The 25,452-nt window shown below is 44.8% G+C and overlaps 2 protein-coding genes across 3 annotated transcripts in view; one reads left to right on the top strand and one right to left on the bottom strand.

Moving 5' to 3' along the window:
* EFCAB14 (EF-hand calcium binding domain 14) overlaps window positions 1–17,077 on the top strand; it is a 45,399-nt gene extending 28,322 nt beyond the window's left edge. The window contains exons 6-11 of one of the 2 annotated variants that reach the window (XM_075555772.1): window positions 218–322; window positions 1,343–1,534; window positions 3,236–3,289; window positions 6,160–6,271; window positions 7,491–7,616; window positions 13,643–17,077. In XM_075555772.1, the coding sequence (XP_075411887.1) occupies window positions 218–322; window positions 1,343–1,534; window positions 3,236–3,289; window positions 6,160–6,271; window positions 7,491–7,616; window positions 13,643–13,818 (765 nt within the window). In that variant the 3' untranslated portion in view covers window positions 13,819–17,077. The remainder of the gene's footprint in view (window positions 1–217; window positions 323–1,342; window positions 1,535–3,235; window positions 3,290–6,159; window positions 6,272–7,490; window positions 7,617–13,642) is intronic. The other variant, XM_075555778.1, reaches the window with a different exon arrangement.
* A 3,101-nt stretch (window positions 17,078–20,178) lies between these two features.
* TEX38 (testis expressed 38) lies at window positions 20,179–20,992 on the bottom strand. The gene has a single exon (XM_075539718.1). The coding sequence runs from the start codon at window positions 20,869–20,871 to the stop codon at window positions 20,392–20,394; it is 480 nt and encodes a 159-aa protein (XP_075395833.1). The 5' UTR covers window positions 20,872–20,992; the 3' UTR covers window positions 20,179–20,391.
* Between the last annotated feature and the right edge of the window lie 4,460 nt (window positions 20,993–25,452).

Genomic DNA, 25,452 nt, shown 5'->3' with positions numbered 1-25,452 from the left:
CGGCAGCCTGGCCATGTTTCATGGTCCAGCCCCTGTTTCAGGCAGGTATCTCAAAAGATACAGGACTCCTCAGAGCCTCCCACCAGGCTGGTCACCCTGTAGATTACTGGGAAATAATTAATTTATGAGTGCTCCAGGGGGTGACCAGAATGTTCCAAAACCATTGTAGGTGGTTAAGTAGACTCGATCTCTGTGCTAACCTCCATTTCTCTTTCAGAATCAGCACCTCTTAAAGGGGACCAATGGAAGCAACCAGCTTGCCCCATCCCCTTCAGTTACATCAGAGCTTGACAATAAAGCTCACAGAGAGAGTTTGAAACAGGTACTTTTTGTGTCTGGCTTAACTTGCTGGGACCATGGAGGCAGCCTGAGCTGGGTGGGCACACACCGTGTTAGAGGGGCTTTGGGGGCATCGCACGCTTTATTTGCCCGTCTAAGATCTGAGCAGAGAGTGATGTGTATGTTGGACCTCAGGGACCCAAAATGCTGTCCTAGCTCCTCTTTGACACTCTGCCTTTTTTTAACCCCTTGCATGTCAGTCAGTGGAGTAAACTCCTTTTCAGGTTTTCCGACATAGGATGGCCAGATTATCCGGAAACTATGAAATATTAGCAAGCGGGGCCTGTTAAAGAGGAACGGAGAGCAGGTTCTTTTGAGCCGTAGTAAATTCTAAGCGTGTTATAAAGCATGTCCTTGAAAATCAGGAATGCAAAGGCAAGAGTTGGGGGAAAGGGTTATCAGGTTCAGAATCACATTAAGTAAAGAGAATGAATAAAGGAAATCTTCACGTAAGAAGAATTCCTGCCTCGAGTTTAATGCCCTTTAAAACCTATAGCCATAATTCCTTTTTAAGTAGCAATCAGTACCAGCGTATGCCAATAAAAATCATTGAATCTTGTACTAAATAATGCACTACTTGTTATGGTTTTGTTACATGAGCCAATTCAGTAATTGGTATTGTTCCTGAGGTAGTTTTGTTCTGACAAATTAGGTTAATGGCCTTTTCAGTTAATAACCCGGCAAGCTTTCCTGCCAGCAGGTGAGGTTAAACATTGGCAAATCAATTCGCAAGCTCTGCGCTTCTGGGACCAGAGGGTGAATCATGTAGGTAGTCCTCTTTCCCCCTCCAGCCTGACTGAGGTCAAACAATTCCAAAGGGAGTAAACTGGGAACAATTTAAAATGGGAGGGACAGAGAAAAGACAGAGCAATTAATGATTAACCAAGAAAAGGAGTTTACTTCAGTGAACTTGACATTATAATGGTTGCTAGGTGCTCCTGGCCTGCTTGCCTGGTATACCATCTTTAGCTATATTCCTCAACTTGATTTATTTTCACTCCAGGACATCCTGCACCTTCACAACTCTGTAGAGGAGGTAAACAGTGCCCTAGCGGGGTACCAGAGACAGAATGATCTTAAACTCGAGGGGATGAATGAGACAGTCAGTAATCTCACCCAGAGAGTCAACCTAATAGAAAGTGATCTGGTGGCTGTGAGCAAAGTCGAAAAGAGAGCGAACCTGCCCTTCAGCATGGTAAGCCTTTCCAGCCTCTTCTCACAAGGTCTGAGCTGCAATGTGTGTTTGGTCTGTACCTGGGGGACATGCCTCCTCTTCTGGCATAATTCAGGGCTATCCATTTGCATTGTATTTAATCTTTGTCTTAATTCGCATACCAGCTCTTTGATGTGGATGCCACAGGCGGTGCTAGTGGTCCTTTGGCAAAGGGGTGGAGAGGGTGCGTGGCTAACCACGGCCTCTCCTCAAGTTGGCAGAGATGACAAGCCTCTGCCGCGTTGCCAGTGAGCCGTCTGGTAGGAGGACTCTGACGCATAGCTCCGCGTGAAGTCTCTTTATCTTCTCGTTTTTAAGTTATGACGAGTGGGGGAAATATTTTGCCAGCCACCCCAAGGCTGAACTTGGCTTTCAGATTTATCCCGCTTCTGTCTACAAATTAGAGGGACATTTTTGCATATGATACAAGGAAAGCTACGTAAAACCCCTGAAGTCATACCAGCTCTTTCCTGCCAGTCAAGTTTGGCAGCCACTTCGGAGGCCATGGAGCCCAACCTCTCCCTATACAGATGAGGAAACGTAAGGTTCCCAAGTCACTGATGCTGGTCGTCAGTGTGGTTGACTGCTTTTCACTAGACCGTGAATGAGATGTACCTTGGTTGGTTGGTTGGTTTTTCCCCTTTCCATATATGTTATGCTGGGATCCATGTGGATTTGTTCTTATTAGCTTCAGGCTCCACCCTTTAAACATTCAGCAAAGACACAGATGTGTATAAAGAAATAGAAAACAAATACAGGAAATTGTACTAAAAATTCAAGCAAGCACCAAAGCTGGAAGGAGGCCCACAAAGCTGAATTCCGAAACACAGAAAGCAGCGTTTGAACTGACTGCCACAGTGGAGTTTTGGCAAATTGCCTCACTTCCTTGGCTCCCCATCCTGCTTTACAGGGGTGTCTAATTTACGACAAAGCTGTGAAGATTAAAGGAGCCTGGTTGTAAAAGACCTTTTGAATTCAGTGCTGCTAAGTAGAGCCTTGGAATTTCAGATGATTTGATTAATATTATGCCTTGAAGGTTTTCAAGGCCTTAATTGTGAAGACTTACCACCTCCAAACTCCCTTAGTTGCCTCTGTCTCTTTTATTTTTCTCTAGCAAAGAAAATCTGTAATGGTATCCATCTGCCCAACTATTGCTTCCAACAGTATGCCCAGCATGGTCCTGGGTAAAAGTTTCTCGCCTTCATACCGCAGCGTGTTAATGTGTATGGCTGAGACAGCCAGAGGCACTGGTCTCCACCTGCTATCTCTGCTCGGTCTCCCTGTCGCCTCTCTTATCCCAGTCCTCTGGCAGTGCCCTCGAAAGAGTTCTGAGACGCTTTCTCTAAGTTTGATCCGTTCTTTTGGAAGGGGCTGGATGTGAAAGATGTAATATTTGCCTTGAACCTTCCCTACTCATTCTCCTTACTAGACCTTGGAGGTGAGTGAGAGGACTGCCCTTCTGAAAAGAGTATCTGGATCAAATGACCAACGGAACAGAGTCACTAAAAACCCCAAGCATAAAAGCAAATAGCAGGAGGCTTAATAAAAAAAGAAAAAGCTGAGCGCAATGCTATCCAGTCAATGACGATCCATAACAACCCTCCAGGACCGAGTAGAACTGCCTTACAGGGTTTCCTAGGCTGTGACCTCCATAAAACTGACGGCCGCATCCTTTTCCCACAGAGCAGCTCCGTTAGCAACCAACCTCAACCACCGCTTCAGCCAGGGCTCCTAACAGTAAGTTTACCCTGAAGCAAAAATAAATATACCAGTATCTCTGGGCTCTGCTGCTTCTTAATGAAGCAAGTTGACCTCATTTACTAAAATGTGAAAATTAATTCGAAAATTAGAGTGTTGTTGTTATGTGGTGTGGAGTCGATTCTGACTCATAGTGACCCCGTGTGAAAGGATAAAAATGACCGATTTCCTAGGCTGAAATATGTATGGGAGCATCTCACCAGTGCAAGCACTACTTCTGTGCTAGGTGCTAGGGTGACCGCAAGGTTAGCAGTTCTGACACATCAGCTGCTCCATGGGAAAAAGCTGAGGCTGTCTGCTCCTGTAGAAATTTACATTCTTGGAAACCCAAAAGGAAAATTCTGCTACATCCCATAGTCACTATGAATCAGAATCAACCAATAGCAGTGGAAGGGGGAGAGGGGTGACCACAGTGAGCAGGCTAGACACGTGACCCCTATTCTGGTGGAGTTCAAAGTCCATCAGTCGGAAAATTATTAACATAATTGAACAGGTAATTGAATCTCAAGTATGATGAGTGCTACAGAGGAAAAGTATAGCGTGTGATGGGGTCCCTGACAGAAGGCTTCCCCAAGGCAGTGGCTTTTAAGCTGTGATAGTTAGTTATCTGTACTGATGATAGGGAACAGAGCATAAATTATTTTTTTAAATAGTGGCTAGCCTAAAACCATGTCTTATTTTTAGGCTGCAATCTCAGTATATACACAGTTCATTAAAACTTCAGCTACAAAAAATAAAAAACTTCAGCTACTTCTACCTTGTACCTTCCCTTTAAAAAAAAAAATCTCCCCCAGATAAACCAAACCATCTGCAGTAACCCAGAATTACCCAGGGGGAAAAAATTACTGTAACATTCTTAGCGATTAGAGTGTTGTTTGGTATTATTATAAGCTCTGGGTTAAAATAAAGAAAAATCCAAAAAGATTGTGACTGAGTAGCTAAGGTACCTTCTCAGGTTGCACCTGGCATTTAAGCAGTTCAGAGGGAGGGTATGAGATTCAGAGGAAATGACCTTGTACTACAGTAAACAACCATAGTATAGATAACTTTTGACAAAACAGAATCCATCTTAATGTATTGTTCCTTACAGTTCATTATATTATCTAGCTAAAACCACATACATTATACTTTTAACTTCATAAACTAGGCTTTGTTAAGTTTTCTGGCTGATGCTGTTACAGCTAGTTTATTTAAAAACAAAAAGAAAACGCCTCTCCTGGAAAATGACAATAAAAATTTAGGAACCATTTATAACTGTTTAACACAAAACGTAGGTGTTTTGCTCACCTCGGCAACACACAGACTAAAAAGTAGGTGGTTCCTACTGGAAAGTGGTGATGTTAGCACAATTCAAATGTTGGCAAGTCCTTATCAGAACAAAGCGCAACAAGCACACATTTTTGTCTAAATTTCTTGGCTTTACTTTGAGGCCCTTGTTATTTTTAACTGCCCTCTCCAGGTATTAGCTCTCTTGCCCTGCCTCAACTAAGTATCTTAGCCCGATGCAGTTTCTACTTACCATTATTTCTCCACGCAAGGGCAGGCGTTCAAAATCACTAGCCTCTGTGTGGGAGAAAGTCGGGCCTTTCTACTCCTGTAAACAGTTACAGTCTCGGAAACTCAAAGGGGCAGTTCTACCCTGTCCTCTAGGGTCACAGTGAGTCAGTGCCCGCCCCATGGCAGTGAATTGAGTTTGAATAGTTCTAGTGGCCTCGTAGAAACCAGATCTGGCTTATTTTATAATTAAGTGAATTTTTATGTGCTACTCTAATGCCAGCTGAGAATCAAAGAGGACGTAGATCTCACACACACACGCGCGCACACACACATAAAACTGTAGATTAGAAATATTGCAGGTTTTCATTGTTCGGTTGCTTCTTTTTTTGTTCCTTAAGGTTTATTACCCCTGAAAGTGATCCTAGTCCCAGATGAAGTAAGATATTGAACAAAATTATTTCGTTAGCAGGAAAAAGCCCCTACGCATTTAGGAAATGCGGGTCGCACAGGCACCTGAGCAAGGGCGCATTCCCTCTCCTGCTGACGCCTGCATACCTCCGACAGCTGAATGTCCACGGTGAATCAGATCGTCTGTGGCATAATGTTCCTTTAATGGTCTACTCTCAGAGCCAGCGAGGCTCTTAGCAACGCTGAGTATCAAAGACCTCTCCCGTGTGTGTCAATTCCTGCATTACCTTTGAAGAGGACCTACGGCGGGTCGGGCACCACGTGTTCATTAGGCTCCAGGACAGCGGTTCTCAACCTTCCCAATGCCGCCACCCTTTAATACAGTTCTTCATTTTGTGGTGACACCACACCCCCCAACGAATTATTTTTGTTGCACAACGAGTTTATGTTAATGCTAGTAGAGAAATTCAGAAAAGGAAGATAAGCGTGGTTGCCCACCTTGGAGAATCTAAAACTGTCACTGAATTGTACGTGAAGACATTTTGAATTGGTATATGTTTTGCTAATTGTACCTTCAACATTAAAAATTAAATAGCCAAGTCTCCTGACCTAACTCATTGGGTCTTGGGACCGCCCGGGGTCTTGTACCCCCGTGCCTTTCTCTGCTCTCTCTTCCCTCCAGGGAGTTCTTTCCCTGCCTCAATAAAATCTTTTAAAATAAAAAAATTAAATAAAAATATTTTTTAATTAAAAAATTCTTTTCGTTGCTACTTCATAACTAATTTTGCTACTGTTATGAATCGGGTGACCCTTGTGAAAGGATCATTCGACCCCAAAAGGGGTCGGGACCCACAGGTTGAGAACCGCTGCTCTAGGAAGAGAGTAAAGAGTCAAAGGAGTTCTGCCTCCCACCTTCAACCTCCTGTGATCTTTCTTTTGGGCAGAAAGAAGATAGTTCAGATTCTCAGGTATCCAAGCTAAGAGAAAAACTGCAGCTGATCAGTGCTCTCACAAGCAAACCTGAGAGCAACAAGCCTCCAGAGACCTCCAGTAAAGGTGAGAGCAGGCCCGGCTTCTGAATGTGTCACGCAGGCTTGGGCAGCTTGCCTCCCACACAGGGAGCCGGGAAAGGTGTCCCTGTGTCCTGATCGAGTCGTGTGAATGTTGCCTGAGCGCACCCAGATGAAGCAGCTACACTTTGCTTTCATTTAGAGAAAGCCCATTTTGTGCATGATTTGTACTCGACTCTATTAAGGGGAAAATGGGTAATGTTTAGCTGGAAATAGACTTCTCCATGCTGTCTGCATCCAATTATAGGCAAAAATGCTACTGTCCTAGCTTATATCAAACCAGCCCTAAATGTTGTTTATGGGCGTCTTCATTTCTGTAAGTGCTTAAGAATTACTTAAAAATAAATGTTGGTCCTTTGGAAAAATCATTAGAAAACAACATTGGAGGGGGGAGTGGGGAGGGAGGGGGGGGGGAAAAGGACCTGATGCAGAGGGCTTAAGTGGAGAGCAAATGCGTTGAGAGTGATTAGGGCAAAGAATGTACGGATGTGCTTTATACAATTGAAGTATGTATATGTGTGGATTGTGATAAGAGTTGTATGAGCCCCTAATAAAATATAAAAAAAGAAAGGAAAAAAAACCAACGTTGGGATTATTGTGTTGGAAGGACCCGTGGCTTTTGGCGGGGACATGTCGAATCAGTACAAGCAGATGCACCAGCTTCCACTGATTTAGGCCTTATGAAGACCAAGATGCTAGGCTCTGTTGGCTTGGACACCCTCTCACCCCGTAGCACCGCATTCGAGAAGTCTTCATTTTGGGGAAAGCAGTGCAACCTCTTGAGTTCTCTTAGGAGCTGGAGATAGCACTGCAGTAGGCGTTCTCCCCAATGCCTTACGATGTAAATCCTCTGGACGTGTTCGAGTGGTGGCACGTATCCCAGCCTGGCTTATGGCAAAGCTCCTAGGACGTTAAACAGGTCTTTCATACCCAGCTATTGTAATTCTCCTTTTCAGCTTAAACCCTGTAAAATCTTCCAGTAGGGCTACTGCTTTAAGCCTTAATGTAATACAGATGGATCGTCATTTGCCACAAATCATATCTCAGTCCAAGCCCTTGGTTTCACATAGCCACTACTATTTAATTCCTTGCTGTTTCACTTTGAGTAGTTCAATACCTACGCAAGTTCCCTTAAAGGTGACCTTCATTGCCGGCTTTATTTAGCATCAGGCTCTGTAATGCTGAAACTGTCTTTTTTGTTACAGAACAAGTACAGAATTTCACATCAGAACCATCAACCCCACCAAAATTTTCACAATCTCTTGGAGACCAAATGGATAAAGCTGCCCAACTAAGACCTCTCTCCCTACCAGGAATTTCAAGCATCAAAGGTAAATGTTTATCCACTGGAGTAGTAGAAATGCTAAAAGTAATAGCTTTTCAATGTTTTTTAACCTGAAAAAAACTACAGCTTATATTGATTGCGTTTTTTATGTGCCTTAGAATCATATACCGTATATACTCGAGTATAAGCTGACCCGAATATCAGCCGAGGCTCCTAACTTGACCACAAAAACTGCATTTAAAATGTGCTGGAAAACCTGGCTTATACACGAGTATATATGATAACCATTTTTTTGCCATCATTATTTTCTAGACATTTACTTTCTCATTTTTTTTATCATTTTATTGGGGGCTCGTACAGCTCTTATCACAACCCACACTTCCATCCATTGTGTCAAGCACTTTTATTGCCATGACGGCAACGAAGCATGTACTCTTGGCAACAGTTCTATGAACACATGTCTCTGGACCCATTTTACTGATTGGCAGCCTGCCTACGTTCTTAGCTTTTTCATTCATCCACTGAGTGCATAATTAGACCCACGTAAAAGCAATGAGAATACTGTACACCTATTGTCTTGCCTTCCTGGAGGATATTAGCGTCTCGTGTAGAGAGCATGCAGCAAACACAATACTGTGCGATTAGCAACGTGAACTTTGACCCTGCTTGTTAGGGCTGCCCGTAAGTGATGGGCTCTTGTCCTGAGAAGCAGCAGATGACCATTAATGGGGAAGATAGGATTCTTGAAAAATGGGGTTGCCTTGGTTCCAACAGTCTGTCTTCTCTCGGTTTCGCATTTGCTGTCTGTTTGGAAAATCGCCGTGTTCTTGTCCACGCACCTTGGCGTGGCTCTCCACCTCGCTTAGTGCCACTCCTCCCAGAAACGTAGCTTTGCCTGCCCCGTGACTGGAGCCGCCCTCCCTGCAGGCTGGCATGCTTTATGTTTGCCGGTGTTTGGTAGCTGTCTGTTTGCAATATCCTGGGGCAGATAAACATTTAACTTCTTTCTTCCCCACCCCTTAACTTCTTATTAGTTAGGACCATGTATATCTTATTCAGGCTAGTGTGCCAAGCCCCTAGCTCAGTGCCTAATCCATGGGAATATTTGTTGCCTATTGGGTACAACTTAATGCTTAAAGACTTAAATTATATAGTCATTCAAGGGTTTTTACCACTTTTCTCTATCTTGTTGTTTGGTGGTGGTGGTGGGTTTGGGGTTTTTGGGGCAGAGGGGAGGTCCATCTGTGTTTCCTGAGGAGGAGGGTGAATATTGAGTATTGCCTCTTCTCACTTTCCATAATTATTGAGATTGATGAGACTGGATAGGAAAAAAGACTATTAGAGCAATTAAGAAATAGCTGCAGCCGCGAACACAGGCCTTAAGCGCCGGAATGAGTGAGTGCCCTTTTAGAAAGACCTGCAGCAGTAATCGTAGGAGCCCAGGTGGCACAGTGGTTAAGCACTGGGCTGCTAAAGAAGAGGCCAGCAGTTGGAACCCAGGAGCTGTTCGACAGGAGAAAAGTGGCAGTTTACGTCTGGAAATATTTACAGCTTTTAAAACCCTAAGGGGTCATTTTACTCCATTCTCTAGAGTCGCTGAGTCGGAACTGACTTAATGGCAATGAGGTTTTGGGAGAAGCAAAAATAGGATTTTTATTTTAATGCTGCTACCAAGTACATGGTATATTGTATAAGCTCACACCACTGGTAAATAAATAAATAAACACGGGCACACAGATTTTTAAGCACTATGTTTCAGCTAGCCACTTGGTGGCAGGCATTAGGAATAGCATTTCTTCCCCCGCCCCCCACCCGACTATTTTGGCTTTCAGAGAACTTTGGAGGTTTTGTTAGCTATCCAGGCATATCTCAGAGATTCGGATTCAGATCCAGACCACAGCAACAAAGGGAATGTTGCAATAAAACAAGTCACATGATGGTGTTTCGGTGGTGGTTGTTACCTAGTACACACAAAGTTCCGGTTTCTGCTATATGCAGTCCTACTAAGTGTGCAGTGAAAGGGTGGGACTATTGCGAGGATTACCAGAGTGCAACAGACACCGTGAGCACATGCTGCGCATCGCTTGCCACCAGCCTTCGTCTTATTAGAAATTCCGTGTCTGCTGCAGAGGTAAGAGAGCAAAGCGGCATAAAATGAGGTCTGCCTGGATTGCTGGGCCTTCTTAGGAGTGAAACTAGGGCCATACTCAGAAGCCTGTCTCCCAAGAACCCCTCATACTGCAGCTGTTCCCCTGAATTACAGGCCAGTTCCTTTCTTACTAAATACCAAAAGCAGGAGGAGGCTGACTAAATCTAGATATGAAATTGAGCAAATAGAGAGAAGAAAGGCATTTGAGAAGATGCTAAAGAATAAGCCACATGACCATCTTTGGGCTTGAAAGCGTAAGTCTTTTAACTGCATCACTCTACAGACACAATCAAAGCTGCTAAAAATGTGAGATAAGTAATTGACCTCGAAAGTGTCTTACATCGCCCTGGAGAAAATACCAGAAGAGACTACTGACAGAAATTCTCGAATTCTTTTGGCATAAATAGGGTCTTAGAAATAAAGAAGACAATATAGATCAACTATTGGTATTTCTACCTCTTAAATACCACCCCCCAAAATTATACTTTGAAAGAACAGAGAGTGTTCCGGTTCTTCTCCCTTGTTAATTGAGGTATAATTCACATGTGGTAACATTTACTCTTTCAAAGTGGGTTTTAGTATGTTCACAAAATTACGAAACCATCACCATTATCTGATTTCAGAATGTTAGTATTTCCCCCAAAAGAAAACCTGTCCCCATTAAGCTATTATCCCCAGCCCTGGCAACAGTACTGTTTGTCTTTGTGGACTAGCCTGTTTTGGGTAGAAGCATGTAATTGTGGTTATCTATGTTTTTCCCCTTTTACGTAGCATGTTATTTCAAGTCTGTGTCGTAGCATTTCATGTGTTCATGGCCCATGCCTTTTTATGGGTGAATAATACTTCATTGTGTGGATAGCCATCGTTAACCAGTTTATGCTGATGGGCATTGAGGGTGTTTCTACTTATTTAGCTAATATAACTAATGCTATCATGAATTTTCCATGTTTTTGTATAGACATAAGTTTTGATGTCTCTTGGATAAATACCTTAGAATGGGATGGTTGAGTCCTTTGGGAACTCTCAATTTAGCTTTTTGAGAAACTGCTAAACTGGTTTCTAAAGCAGCTGTACCATTTTATATCCCCGCTCATGGAATGTGAGGGTTCCAATTTCTCCACAGCTGCTCCAACCTGGTTATTTTTTTATATCTTAATGGACATGAAGTGCTGTCTTGTGGTCCTGAGTCCTTGGCTCTTACGCCACTTGGTTTCTGAATCCAAAAAGATAATAGCATGTGGTAAAAGGAAGACTAAATTTGAAAATAAGAAAGCCTGTATTCTGATCCACATTTAACTCCTTAAAGATTATATGACCTATATACTCAAGTATAAGCCGACCCAAACATCAGCCGACGCACCTAATTTTATCACAAAAATTGCATTAAAAATGTGCTGAGGACCAAGGGTGTGAGGGACGATGCTGGGAGAGTGGAGGGTGAGTGGGTTGGAAAGGGGGAACTGATTACAAGGATCCACATGTGACCTCTTCCCTGGGAGAGGGACATCAGAGAAGGGGGGGAAGGGAGACTCCGGATAGGGCAAGATATGACAAAATAACGATGTATAAATTACCAAGGGCACATGAGGGAGGGGGGAAAGGGGAGGGAGGGGGAGGGAAAAAGAGGACCTGATGCAAGGGGCTTAAGTGGAGAGCAAATGCCTTGAGAATGATTGGGGCAGGGAATGTATGGATGTGCTTTATACAATTGATGTATGTATATGTATGGATGGTGATAAGAGTTGTATGAGTCCTTTGATTAGGGCAAAGACTGTACAGATGTGCTTTATACAATTGATGTATGTATATGTATGAACTGTGAAAAGAATTGTATCAGCCCCAATAAATTGTTAAAATAAAAAAATTTTAAAAAAAAAGAGTTGTATGAGTCCCTAATAAAATGTAAAAAAAGAAAAGAGGAGAAAAAAATGATTAGGGCAAAGACTGTACAGATGTGCTTTATACAATTGATGTATGTATATGTATGAACTGTGATAAGAATTGTATGAGCCCCAATAAATTGTTAAAAAAAAATGTGCTGAGACAATGGATGCATGGATGAATTTTGATGAGTTGTATGCGCCCCCAATAAAATGATTTTTAAAACGTTTTATTAGGGGCTCATAAAACTTATCACAGTCCATACATACATCAATTATGTAAAGCATATCTGTACATTCATTGCCCTCATCATTTTCAAAGCATTTGCTCTCCACTTTGCATCCGGTCCTCTTTTTTTCCCCTCCCTCCCCACTCCCCCCTCCCTCATGAACCCTTGATAGTTTATAAATTATTTTGTCATATCTTGCCCTGTCCAACATCTCCCTTCACTGTCAGTCCCCCAGGGAGGAGGTCACATGTAGACCCTTGTAATCGGTTCCCTCTTTGATTTTTTTTTTAATGTGCTGTGAAATTCGGCTTATACCCGAGTATATATGGTACTTCCTTGTTTGGTTTCCTATCCAACCTGTAGGAATGTCTGCACTGATTGCTCTGTAAGGACTTCCAAGAAACTCTGATCCTCACTTAACCATTCCAGAAATCCTACGGAATGGCACAGTATGCTCACTCCTAGTTGTCCTTGGGTTGATTGCTGATTCATGGTGACATCATGTGTGCAATGTGTTACTGTCAAGCCCGTGACCTTTCGGGAGCAGATGACAGGCCTTATTTCTGAGGAACCTCGGGTGGTTTGCGTGGCCAGCCTTCTGTTTAGTAGTCCAGCACTTAATCACTTGTTCTCGCCAAGGACTCCGAAGTAACTTTCGGGGGGAAACTTCCTGCCCTCGAGTCACTGCTGGCTCATGAGGCCCCTCTGCCATTCTTTTCTCCCTCTTCAACATGTTAAAAAAATCGACAAAACCTAAAAAGAAGTCTGTGAACAGAGAGAACCAGTCCTAGCGTTTCTCCTGCGGTTGTCTGTCACTGCATATGCTTTGGGGGATGACAGCATACAGTATTCCTCTCGTTCTAAATGGATCGAGACCCTGAGACCGGAAGAACAGGGGGTGCTCCACCACTCTGAAATGGAATCTGATGAAGGATCCTGGAGAAGATAGGAGAAAAATATGGAAAACTCAAAATCATAAAAAAATAATTTTAATGTTTTACAGAAAAGTAGATGATGGGTGAAGTCAGTGTAAGACATGACAAAATAATTATAAATTATCAAGGGTTCATGGGGGAGGGAGTGGAAAAATGAGCTGATACCAAGGGCTCAAGTAGACAGCAAATTTTTTGAGAGTGATGATGGTAACAAATGTACAAATGTGCTCGACACAATGGATGGGTGGATGGATGGATTGTGATAAGAGTTGTGTGAGCCCCCAATAAAATTATTTAGAACCAAAAAAGGTTCTTTTAAAGACCAGGCTTACTGGTCTGCTAGAGACTGGTGGAACCCCCAACATGATGACCTTTACTCACCCTTCAAGCCTGGAACTGAGCTCACCCCCATGGTTCAGCTCTCAGCCAAACAAGAGGCAGGCTTAGGAAATGAGCAGCAATACCAGAGAGGCACACACACCTTAGAACAATCAGTGTGAGATCAAAGGGCAGCCTTTGCCAAGGGGTAAAACTCAGAAGGCAGGAATGGATCAGAAGAAAGGATGAATGCAAATGGTGCTGGTATTGTAGGGTCTACAGTCAGGACCATAAAACAGAATGTGTGTAAATTGTTGGGTAGAAAACCAGTATTATCTGTAAACTTTCAAATCACAATAAAAAGGTTAAAAAATAAAAAGGAAAAAATTATAATCTGAATGATTTGGTGAGATCTGAAATTTTATCTTTGGGAACAAAACCTAGGAAGTACTTTATCTTTTAGTGCTTTGAACGCTGTTAAGGGCTATATTTTAAGTGTTTGTTAAATCTAGATGTGTGCAGACATAAACATTTTGGTTTTTATAATTCCTTTGTGACAGATCTCCAGGATTTATTCCAAAAGACTGACCAGGACATGGATGGGGAGCTGACCTATCAGGAAATCTGGCACTCCTTAGGTTCTGCTGCGCCAGAACCAACGAGCTTGAGAGTGTTTGACTCTGATGGAGATGGAAGATACTCATTCCTGGAGCTAAGAGTGGCTGTAGGCCTCTAGCCTTCTCAGGCATGTTTTGAAAATGAATATACACACTGGACTACCTAATAACCTACTCGCCTATCAAAACCAGCCCTTTCCCTTACCCCGTCAACGTAGCCCTCTGGGGCAGACACATTGCCACCCTTTCACTGGTTTGAAGAAGCTATATAAAAGTTATTTTTTTAAGAAAGAGATCAGCCTACTTATAATATGATATTCAGAAGCTTCTGATTTTTTTCTGAAACCAGAAAAATCTTACCTTTTAAAGTTTCCAGACAAAAAGGCAAGCCCCCCTTTTTTTCTCCATTTTTTTCCTTTCTGAGAAGAGACCTTATCTTTTAAAAATGTATATAGAGAGAGACTAAGCCACTTTTTATATTTCACATAAATTTGCCTTAAATTAGTTGCACTTTATAGAGACTCAGAAAATGTCTTTTCTTTAAAAGATGGGCCTTTTCTGTTTGTAAATAGTTAAAATAAGAATTGTGCATATACTGTGGGAGTGAGAAGAGAGGCTTAAAGGATCTGAAGAAATGGCTTGCTCCTAAGACTCCCTAATCTGCTCTCACTAGCAGCTGAAGCTGTGCCCTCATCTCCTTCAGGCATCCCTTGAAGGCCTAGCTGCTGCCCTGGAATATAGCCTGGTGACTCGGGGAGTCTGGAGAGTGGACACTGTGGACAGTGCCAACTCTGGGCTCCGAAGAGTAGGACTCGAATTCTTCCTATTCCCTCAGCTAATCTCAGTGTATGAATCAGAGATGTCTCATTGAGATTCCTCCTCCTCCCCGCACCTGCCTGTTTTTAGCCGAATGTCAGGGTGTCTGAGCATTAAAGGTCCAGTGGGGAGCTACATGACCCCACTTGGTGATCTGTTTTAGAGCTGTAGCTGGCTCCCACTTCTGCTCTCCCCTCAGCCTCTATTCTGAGTGGCCAGGTCTAGTCCCCGCAGTTACTCTCAGCCGGGCCAGTGGGAGCTGCAGCGGGCAGCTATGCTTCTAACCTTGACTTGATGCAGGAAATTTCACCCCTTGAGATTTTTACCTTACAGTTAGTTACCCAAGAAGCCAGTGTTTGTCTCTCTGGGCTGACCAAAGCCAAAAAGGAGGGTGGGGAAATGAAACAAAACAAACCACATGGAAACCCATAGTCTGTTTCCTGGCCACTCTCAGCTCTGCAGTAGCTAAAGGCTTTCTGTGTAAACGTTGCCAAAGCCCTTCTGTCCCAAGCAGGCGGCCTGGAGCCAGGGCAGGGCGTTCATAGGATGGTAGCAAGTGTCCTCAAACCTAGCACAAGGGAGTGCAGTGTCTCGCCTCTGAAAACGCCTGGGGCTGCCGCTGGGTGGTGCAGGGGCTGGAAGGACTAATACATTCCTGTCTCCTGTTTATTGAGCTTGATTTGTGTGTGGTTTCCAGAAGCAGGCCTTTGGGCAACCCAAAAAGGAACCCCAAAAAACCTACAAAACTCAACTTTGTCACAGCTCAGGTGAGGGAGAAACAAGAGATGCTTTCAGAGCACCTGCTGTGATCGAGCTCATTTCCATGTTTGCTATCTCAAGTGCCCGTCAGAGCTGGGGGGGGGGGGTGGAGGAGGTGCCGCCCAGCACCCTTGGATGTTGATGGCCCACCTGGTGTTGGCTAACTGAACTTTTCTTTTCAAGAAGTATTAAATTTTAATTAATGCAAAGTAAAGGGGTTTGTTTATTTGTTTTAACCATGAATGTGTCAGCTTACCTCATTCTGGCTTATGCCTCTCAATTTCAAAAAAAAGATCCTTGCCCATCTGAGCTAGTGCACTTTCTTAGAAAAGTTAAAATAGAGTATGAAATTTGCTTGCTACTTCAGGTGACTTTTACTCTTGCTGGCTGCCTTCCATGCCCCCCTCTTTTTTTAATATATATATGCACCCTTACAGATTTTGTAACAACCAAATAAAATTCTAGCAATAAATTGAATTATATTACTATATTTGTATATACTGTACCATAAATAGTATGCCTGTATCTGGAAGGTATTTTTTTTGAAAACTGATTTATATGAAATATACTTGAGGGTAATGTAGCTTGTCCTTTTTAGTTTCGAATTCTTATTCATAGGCAGATGCTTTGAGGACACCTTAACTCTTTGTGGCATGAGCTTTTCTTTTGCATCAGGTAGCTAGAAATGGAGAAGCCTTCCTTAAGACAGGTTTTTTGAGTGTAGCTTATGCCCTTCCTACCTTCAACTTGTTGACCTGAGCCAGTTGTGTGATGCCATCCCCTCGCCCTACCGAGTCTGCTGAAAGATGTTCGGCTGCACTCCTGGGCCTGTGAAGGCCCTCCGCATACTGCTTGAGGAAGTACCAGGCACAACTGGGACAGCGTGTGTGCGCTCCTTGGTCAAGTTTGGCAGGCTGGCTGCCTTAAGAGCCCCCTAAGCTTCAGTGTTTGATTTGGGCTTATTCTTTGCCTGTCATTTTAGCCTCTCCTACCACATGCCTCAGCTCTCAGAGGAAAGGTTGGGTGGTGTGGTGGTGGTGGTGGGTTTGAGCTTGCATCTCGTTTTCCTTTGAACTGCAGGAGGATGCAGTGCTGCTTTCCTAAGTTATCCAAAGCCGAGGGTCCCCGTCCCATCCCCCCACCCCTGTGCTTTTTTTCCTTTTTCCTTGTACTGCCTACCATTGCTTTTATTTAAAGCGCCTTCCCATAAAAACAGAGAGGCAAAAGGTGGTGTCAGAAGGAAAGAACCAAAAGAAGAGAGTACACGATGGCAATGTCATCTGAAGGGCAGAGAGGAGTGGGTCCCATAGAACAGAGCTGGAGAGCAGACACCCTTCAGCTGCCACGAGGAGGCTGTTCTTTCCATTGGCGTTGCGGGCGTAACCCCCTTGCTGGTCCTGCTGGTCACAGTTGAGGATTTTGACTCGAATGGGCTTGTACTCATAATGGCTTGCCGTTGAGTTGTTTTTAGTGACGGAGTTTGTTTGCTACACACCTCATTGGCTTGCTTACCAAGGCCAGCTAGATGGGCTCCCTTCTTTCATACCCAAGCCAGAACACAATTGGGTATTCCTGAGACTTTATAGAGCGTGTATTGTTTGTTATACGAACCTAGCCTACCTTGTTTTCTCATATTAAGAAATGTAAATCTGCTTTATTTTAGCGAAGCTATTTTTTGGTAATGTATAAGCAATTTCAGTTCTCTTTAGGGACTGACGTCCATGACTTGATTTGAGCTTTGCTTATTTCATATCAGTAATACAGCCATTTTAATTTATCTAAATAAAGCATTTCCCCTTTCTCTCTCACTGTGTCTATGAATAAAACCCTCTCCCTGGACTGCTAAAGTTAGGGGGGGGGGGGAAATCTACCTTCCTTATTTTTATACAGTCCTTCCTCCTCTTGAAAGCCGAGACTGTCAGCTCTGTCCGAATAAGACAGGCTGGATGAACATCTGGAGGAGAAAACAGCAGGCCGACAGTGCCGGGGGACCTAGGGGGAGAGGCGGAGGAAGTGGTATTAACAAACCCAGGGACAAGGGAACAACAAGTGATCCAAATCGGTGGTGAGGAGGGTGTGGGAGGCCTGGTAAGGTGTGATCAAGGGTAATGTAACCAAGAGGAATTGGTGAAACCCTGGTGGGGACTGAGCATGATACTGGGACAGGAGGAAAGTCAAAGGAAATAGAGGAAAGAGCTAGGAGGTAAAGGGCATTTAAATAGGTCTAAATAAAGGCATGCCCATATGTAAATATATATGAGGATGTAGAAATAGATTTATGTGCACATATTTACAGGTTAAGTATTAAGATCACAGATGGACATTGGGCCTCCACTCAAGTACTCCCTCAATGCAAGAATACTTTGTTCTATTAAGCTGGCATTCCATGATACTCACCTTCCTGACACAATCATGGAAGACAAAGCAGGTACATAAGCAAATGTGGTGAAGAAAGTTGATGGTGCCCAGCTATCAAAAGATATAGCATCTGGGGTCTTAAAGGCTAGAGGGCAAACAAGCGGCCATGTAGCTCAGAAGCAACAAAGCCCACACGGAAGAAGCACATCAGCCTGTGCGATCACGAGGTGTCAAAGGGATCAGGGTTCAGGCATCATCAGAACAAAGAATCATCATTGTGAATGAGGGGGAGTACGGAGTGGGGAACCAAAGCCCATCTGTGGGCAGTTGGACATCTCTACGGAAGGGTCGCAGGGAGGAAATGAGCCAGTCAGGGTGCAGTGTAGCAACGATGAAGCATACAGCTTTCCTCTGGTTCCTAGATGCTTCCTGGCCCGCCTCTGCCCCCGCCCCCCCACTATCATGATCCCAGTTCTGCCTTAAAAATCTAGCTAGACCAGAGGATGTGCAGATAGGAACTGGAAACAGGGAGTCTAGGGCAGATGATCCCTTCAGGACCAGTGGTGAGAGTGGCAATACGGAGAGGGTGGGGCGGAAAGGGGGAACTGATTACAAGGATCTACATATAACCTCCTCCCTGGGGGACAGACAACAGAAAAATGGGTGAAGGGAGACATTGGACAGTGAAAGATATGACTAAATAATTTTTAAATTATCGAGGGTTCATGAGGGAGGGGAAGGGGGGAGGGAGGGGGAAATGAGCTGATGCCAGGGACTTAAGTGGAGAGCAAATATTTTTAAAATGATGAGGGCAATGAATGTACAAATGTGCTTTACACAATTGATGTATGTATGGATTGTTATCAGAGTTGTATGAGCCCCTAATAAAATGATTTTTAAAATCAAAAACACGAGAGAGGTGCTGTTAGACATCCAAACAGATGACTTTGAAAAATGTTTCCAATGCAACAGCAGATTTCACAAATATATTAAGTGGAATGGAGAATACTTTGAAAGTGATAAAGTTGTTGTTTTTTTTAATTAAATACATAGCTTTGGGGGGGAAAAAAGCCAAGACTTACTTAACAGATGATGGGCACAATGTTCCAGAATTTACCTTCAGAATCACATTTAGCCTGGACAAGCACAGAAAGGCCACAGGCTCAGAAATAGGCACCTGCAGGGCCATGGCCGGCGGGATGTGTGAGGGAGGAGTGCATCCTGGTTTACCTTAACAGAAGAGCGCCATTTAAGCCTGTTTTATATTTTGAGAGTCAATATAAGAGCATGTTTTCAAAGTGTATCTTTTGAAAATAAAAAGCCTTGAAATCCAATGCTAGGGAATTGTTGTTCAGGGACTGGGGCTTTTTCATACACATTTGGCTAAATTTGGAATCTCTCACGCCCTCCCCACCCCTCCCCCCAAAAATAAATCTAGGGTGGCTCTCCCTGCTCAAGACGACTTGCTTATCTCATTTAAAAATATGAGTGGGAAGCATTTGCTCATTCCCAAAGTGGAAGAGAGAAATATACCCTGAAGCAGAGCTATACTTTGTTATATTTAACCTGGGAACAAATAGCCTAGTATTAAGTCTGTTTCTCCTTCTAAGGTCATTTCTAGAAAATACACGCTATTCGTACTCCCATGTAGTAGACCTTAACTTTGGAGGGCCCTGGGTCCCAACAGCTGTCTTGGGCGTACAGCGGAATGCTTGTGAGTATAAGGTTGTCGTGGCAAGACTTAGTCTCATCCTTTAGACTTGTCATCAGGTGCCGCCGGTTCTGGAGAAGGACATCTCGCTTGTTAAAGTCGATGGGGGAAAAGAGGACAAACTGACACGGGGGATTCAAACATAGCAATGATTGTGATGGCATAGGACGGGGCAATGTTTCATTCTGCTGAACATAGGCACCTAACAACAACAAACACTTTGATGGATACATTTCTGTGTCATTTTAGGAGATTCATTAGCCAACCGTTTCCCCAAGCCACTCTATGAACTCAGTTAATTGCAACTGGCACCCAACAGCATTTATGTGGGGGTACAGTGTTTTCTAACAAGATATACTTGGAAAGAAACACCATGGTGTACAGTGCAAAAATCAAGCAGATTTAAGTCCTGCCCCTGAATCATTTAAAACAAAATTTCCGTTGAACCTGATTTTCTTCATTTAAGAAGGGGATTATGTTACACATTTGTCAGTGGTCTGAAAACCCAATATATCTCAAAACCCAATATAGAATCTGTTCACAAGGAATGCAGTCCGTGCGGCTCCGTGTATTCATCAGCTTGATGGGGACTTGGCCTGCAGCTTGGTCACTGTGAGCTGCCGTGGTTCATGCAGCCTTCGCAGCTTACACTCTGGTGGGCAGCTGACTTAAGTCCAACAGAAGCACAGCCCCTTTGGGGACCTAGCCCAGGGCCTGCCTCACATTACTGGTCTTTAATAAATCCTCGATGGGGAGATGTTGAGCCAGTCCACCCTGCTGGTTTTCTTCCCAACTGTGTTGGTGAGACTTGATGACCTGCAGCTTGGTTTGCTAAGTGTCCCTATCAAAGAGGGGAAAGACATTGCCCTCCTAACAGCAAAATGAGACACAAAGGAACCTTAGGCTTTTTTTCTTTTTTTAATCTTTCATTAGTGACATCCAGATAAGCCCTGACTCTCTGTACCAGAGATGTACCTAATACATCTCTCTGAGGTTAGTTTCATTTCCTACTCTGTCCCCAATGTCTGCAGCTTCCAGTGAGAGGAGTCTACAATTCTGAAGCAATAGGCTTGGCATTAGCACGGTGGTCACCTCGGGCCAGTGTGGGGAGAGAATGAAAGTGGTTGTTCTTCTCAGGAGAGATGGCCAGCGGGTAGGAGACCGAATGGCTCACCATGGGAGGGAGGTTGCACAGGGATGAAGCAAAGGGCACCTCCTCAAAGATCGTTATGGGGAGTGAGGCGCTGGCCTGAGGCTGCGGCCTTGGGGAGGGGAGGGGATGGTGTATCAGCTGCAGTGCAGGTTTCAGGGTGATGGGGACCTCAACTTTGGGGCTACTGCCTTGGACAGTATGGTTCCTGCCTTCGGGAACATCCAACTCCCACAGAGGATCTGGGTTTGGGGCCTCAGTCTCAGTCTTGGTGACAGCAGGGGGAGGGCCCATGTTGATGGCTGCGTTCATGCCATACTTCCGTCGCTTGTTAATCCAATACAACAGCGGGCTATAGGTGAACGTGGCCGTTCTCATCACATCCACCCACTCCTGGGCACGCTCTTCTCGCCGCAAGTTCTTCCGCCAGTGCAGAAAGAGAATGCAGCCGCCAGCTAGCACAGAGCACAGCCCCAGGAATCCAAAATACAGGGAGATCCACACTGAGTAAGAAAACATAAGCAGAAGGCTGGCTGATTGGCTTAGCGCATAAGCGCTTTCCTATTTCTCTCCCATTCATGAATCACCCTTGCTTTTCTCCTTAACCTCATCATTATTTAAATCAGTAGGTTAATTATTGATTTCAAATAATAAATCCACTTTCTAGATGTTCAGAGGGCTTAAAGAAAGAGAGGTCTAGCTGGGGCATGACCTGTCTTGGCTCCGACAAGCAAATTTCTGGTTCCCAAGCCCCAAAATGAGGGGGAAAGAAAGAACAAAATCCTGCCATCAAGTCAGTTTCGACTCATCGTGACTCTGCAGGACCGAGAGAACTACCCTTGTGAGTTTCCAAGACTGTAACTCTTCATGGGAGTAGAGAACCTCATATTTCTCCTGCAGAGAAGCTGGTGATTTTGAACTGCTGACCTTATGGTTACCAGCCCAACCTGTAACCACCACACCTCCATGGTTCACCCAATCCATTGCACCGAGAACCCTCACTAAAGGCAAGGCTCATGGAGGAGGTGAGAGTTCACCAGGAATTGGAGGTACCCATCTTTCATAGCATTCCCCCATACTCTTTCACCATTCTAGCTGTGATGGACCTGGGGCGCCCCCTCTGGTTGGGAAGGGAAACGCGGACTCTGCCCTCAAGAAAGCCTGAGCGTTAGGAAGGCATATCTAAGTGCATATCGTCGCCCCTCCATCCAGGCAGCTACCATCCCACCCATGCAAAGGGTCTTTCCTAAGTGTGCCTAAACCCAAGGGCACAAGACAAGGGGCAGGGATCAGAGGAGCATTTACCGCCAGGCAGGCTCAGATCCTGCTCTGGGGGATCCATGGGTTGAGCCTTGATACCAACTGGTTACTCCGAAGAGAAAGAATTTACCCACTTGCCTAAGTCGAACCAATGGGACACCCCAGAATGTCCAGCCCATTGTTCCCTAAGGGAGAGGTCACTGGGTTCTAAGCACTGAGCATTCCAGGGGCCAGTGCTTATGGAGGAGTCCTGGGCTAGTGAAAGGAAGCGCTTCATTCAGTAGGATCTTTGGGATCTAGTATTTCTCTGCTCTAACAGGCTGACTACTCTTGTGGTCAATCCACAAAGCAGTTCCCCCAGGAAAGGGCCCCACGTCCCTCTGGGGCTTAGCTGTGTACCTAATCTTCAGGAAGGAGATCATGGATACCTCGAGAGGAGTGGCAGGAAGCACACAGTGTTGGCAGTCCCTGCCTCCTGAAGTCGACGACCAAGTTGTCAGGAAAAATTCTGCTCAAGGGAGCAACGTAACCCCCTCCTTCCTGGGTTCCTCCAGTCTCTCTCTTGGATGGTTATCTTCCTTTTTTAAAAAAAAAATTATTTTATTGGGGGCTCGTACAATTCTTAACACAATACATCCAAACATCCATTGTGTCGAGCACATTTGTACATTTGTTGCCACCATCATTCTCAGAACATTTTCTTTTTACTTGAGCCCTTGGTATCAGCTCCTCATTTTCCCCCCTCCCCACTCCCCTTCCTCACAAACCCTTGATAATTTATAAATTATTATTTTTTCATGTCTTACACTGACCGATGTCGCCCTTCGCCCACTTTTCTATTGTTCATCCCCCTGGGAGGGGGTGATATGTAGATCATTGTGATCGGTTCCTCCTTTCTCCCCCCACCTTCCCCTTACCTTCCCAGAATGGCTACTTCAGCAAATGTTGACAGGGGTTTCGTAGGCATCAGGCCCTGTGGGAATGTCACCATCTGGCCCTTCATCCCTTTCCAGCCTCATCTGCTTCCCCACTCTTCCCACACCTTTCTCTTCAGCCAGGCCTGACTCTATCACAGATCTTACCCCTGTGAAGCCATACTCACTCTGCTCATTTGCCCAGGAGTGCCCCTCCTCACTGAACACTGACTTTTCTTTCAAGCTTAGCTCAACCCCCTACTCCGTGACAATCACTTCCGTTAGCTTCTCAGAATTGCATCTTTCGGTTTTAAAAGACCTTACGAGTTTGGTTGTCTGGTGGAACCCCCATCAGATACTTGGGTCTTTGAGGTAGATACCCAACACAGTAGTAACAATCCCTCTAGGACTTGCTTGGATCAGAGAGACCTGAGGCAGTTTGATGTATTGCTGGGCAGCTCGGTTAGAAAGCCCTGTCCTTGGCCCCATCAGCCTGCCTGCCGGATGCATTATGCTTAGCCATTTGTTGTTGCTGCTGCTATTGTTGTTATTAGGTGTCATTGATTCAGTGACCTTTTTTGTACCACAGAACAAAACACTGCCTGGTCCTGCGCCATCCTCACAATTGTGTGTTTGAGCCCCTCTCTGGAGCCATTATGACAGTCCATTTCCCTGAGGGTCTTCCTCTTTTCCACTGCCCTCTACCAGATGATGTTCTTTTCCAAGGGCTGGCTTGTCCTGATAACATGTCCAAAGGATGTGAGACAAGTTTCACCCTCCTCACTTCTAAGAAGCAGTCTGGCTGTACTTCTTCAAAACAGATTTGTTATTTCTCCTGGCAGTCCACAGTACTTTCAATGTTCTCCACCAACACCATAATTCAAGTGCATCAACTCTTCTTCCTTATTCATTGTCCAACTGTTATATGAATATGAAGTGATTGAAAATGCCATGCTTGGGTCAGGTGCACCTTCGTCCTCAGAGGGACATCCTTGCTCTTCAATACTTTAAGAAGGTCTCGTGCAGCATATTTGGCCACTAGAGTATGTCATTTTGATTTCTTAATCGCCACTTCCACGTGCATTCATTGTAGATCCAAGCCAAATGATCCCCTTGACAAGTCCCGCCTGTCGTGGGGTTTTCTTGATGGTGAGTGTCATCTGTACTGAAGGCTGCAGTGCTTGATCTTCATCACCAAATGCTTCAAGTCCTCCTCACCTTCAGCGAGCCAGGCTGTGGGCTCAAATTGCTGGCCTGGCAGCTAGCAACCCAAGGTGCCATGCTCCACAGCCCCTGATGTACTTCTCCGTCTTGATCAGCGCCTCATCCAAAGGCATCAGTTCTTTGATTTGGCTTGTTCATCGTCCAGCTGTTGCATGCGGATGAGACTAGTGAAAATTCTGCCAATATCTCAAGCGAAAACATCCAAAGCCAAACGCATAATCACCCTCCCAAACTTCCTCCAGTGTAGCCTCCCTCCTATAAATGACAGCTCTTCCTTCCAGTTGTTCATGCCAAGCATCTTGTAAACTACCTTTGACTCCACTCATTCATTCCATTAGTCTGGCTCTGCTTCAAAGATACCCGGAATCTGACGGCTTTTCTACCACTGTCACTTGAGTGGATAAAGGCGCATCAAGAAAGCTCTCATTGAGGTGCTGACCTGTGAACTAAGCTCTAACTCAGCAGTTCTCAACCTGTGGGTCGCAACCCCTTTGGAGGTCGAACAACCCTTCCACAGGGGTTGCCCGATTCATAAGAGTAGCAAAATGACAGTGATGAAGTAGCAACAAAAATAATTTATGATTTGGGGGTCACCACAACATGAGGAACTGTATGAAAGGGTCACGGCATGAGGAAGGTTGACAACCACTGCTCTAACTGATATGGGGCAGCCACGTGTGGATCTTCGCAGAGTGAGCAAGTGCAGGGACCCTGAGACATGCACATTTGTAGGACTCAGCGTCTACCACACTGTTACCAGCATAGGGCAGATCCCAGGGCTGAGCTCCAGAAGTCTGTAGGTTGGATTGAATGGGGTTGAAGGATCTGCCCAGGCCTTTGAGAAATCTACAATACCTGGAGAAGGGGTGGCGCTATGCTTTAGGTCAAAGCCCAGCGAGGGCTTCCATGCAAGAACAACTGATCAGTGCCTGTGCAGAGGGTCTACTCCAAACCTGACCCTGTGCTGGGATCAGGCAAGACACAGGTGTTGATGTCACTGTCCCAGACCTCAAGAGCTCACAGTGCTAGGAATTCACTCCTGAGTGAGAGGACGAGACAGTATTTAAAAGATTAGAAACCGCCTGTATAAAGGCTTGTCAAAGACAAATCCTGGTATCTAGTTAGAAGATGGAGCCCGGTGGTATAGTTGCTACGCGCTGGGCTGTGGTCCTCAAGTTCAGTTCGAAACCACCAGCTGCTCTGAGGGAGAAAGACTGGGCTTTCTACTCCCTTAAAGTTAGTTTCAGAAATCCACGGGCTTCTCGATGAGGCAGCACTGACTCGGCGGCCGTGACTGTAATTGAGGCGAAGAGAGGTGCAAGGTGGTTCTATTAGAGAATTCTCGCCTTCCATATAGGAGACCTGGAATGATGGAGTGACTGACATTCCTTAAATGACTCTTCTACCCAAGTCTCAGGAGCCCTGCGGGCGCAATGATGACATGTTGACCATAACAGCAGTTAGAGTTAGTCTCAGAAACTCGAAGGGTCACTGTGAGTCAGCATTGACTTGATGGCCAAGTCTCTGTAACTCCCTCCAAATGACTGGGGCGGGGGGCGGT

The sequence above is a fragment of the Tenrec ecaudatus genome, chromosome 1 (genome assembly GCF_050624435.1).
Source record: "Tenrec ecaudatus isolate mTenEca1 chromosome 1, mTenEca1.hap1, whole genome shotgun sequence".
Taxonomy (NCBI): Eukaryota; Metazoa; Chordata; class Mammalia; order Afrosoricida; family Tenrecidae; genus Tenrec; species Tenrec ecaudatus.
The sequence above is the reverse complement of the archived record's forward strand: the minus strand, read 5'-3'. Positions and strand labels throughout refer to the sequence as shown.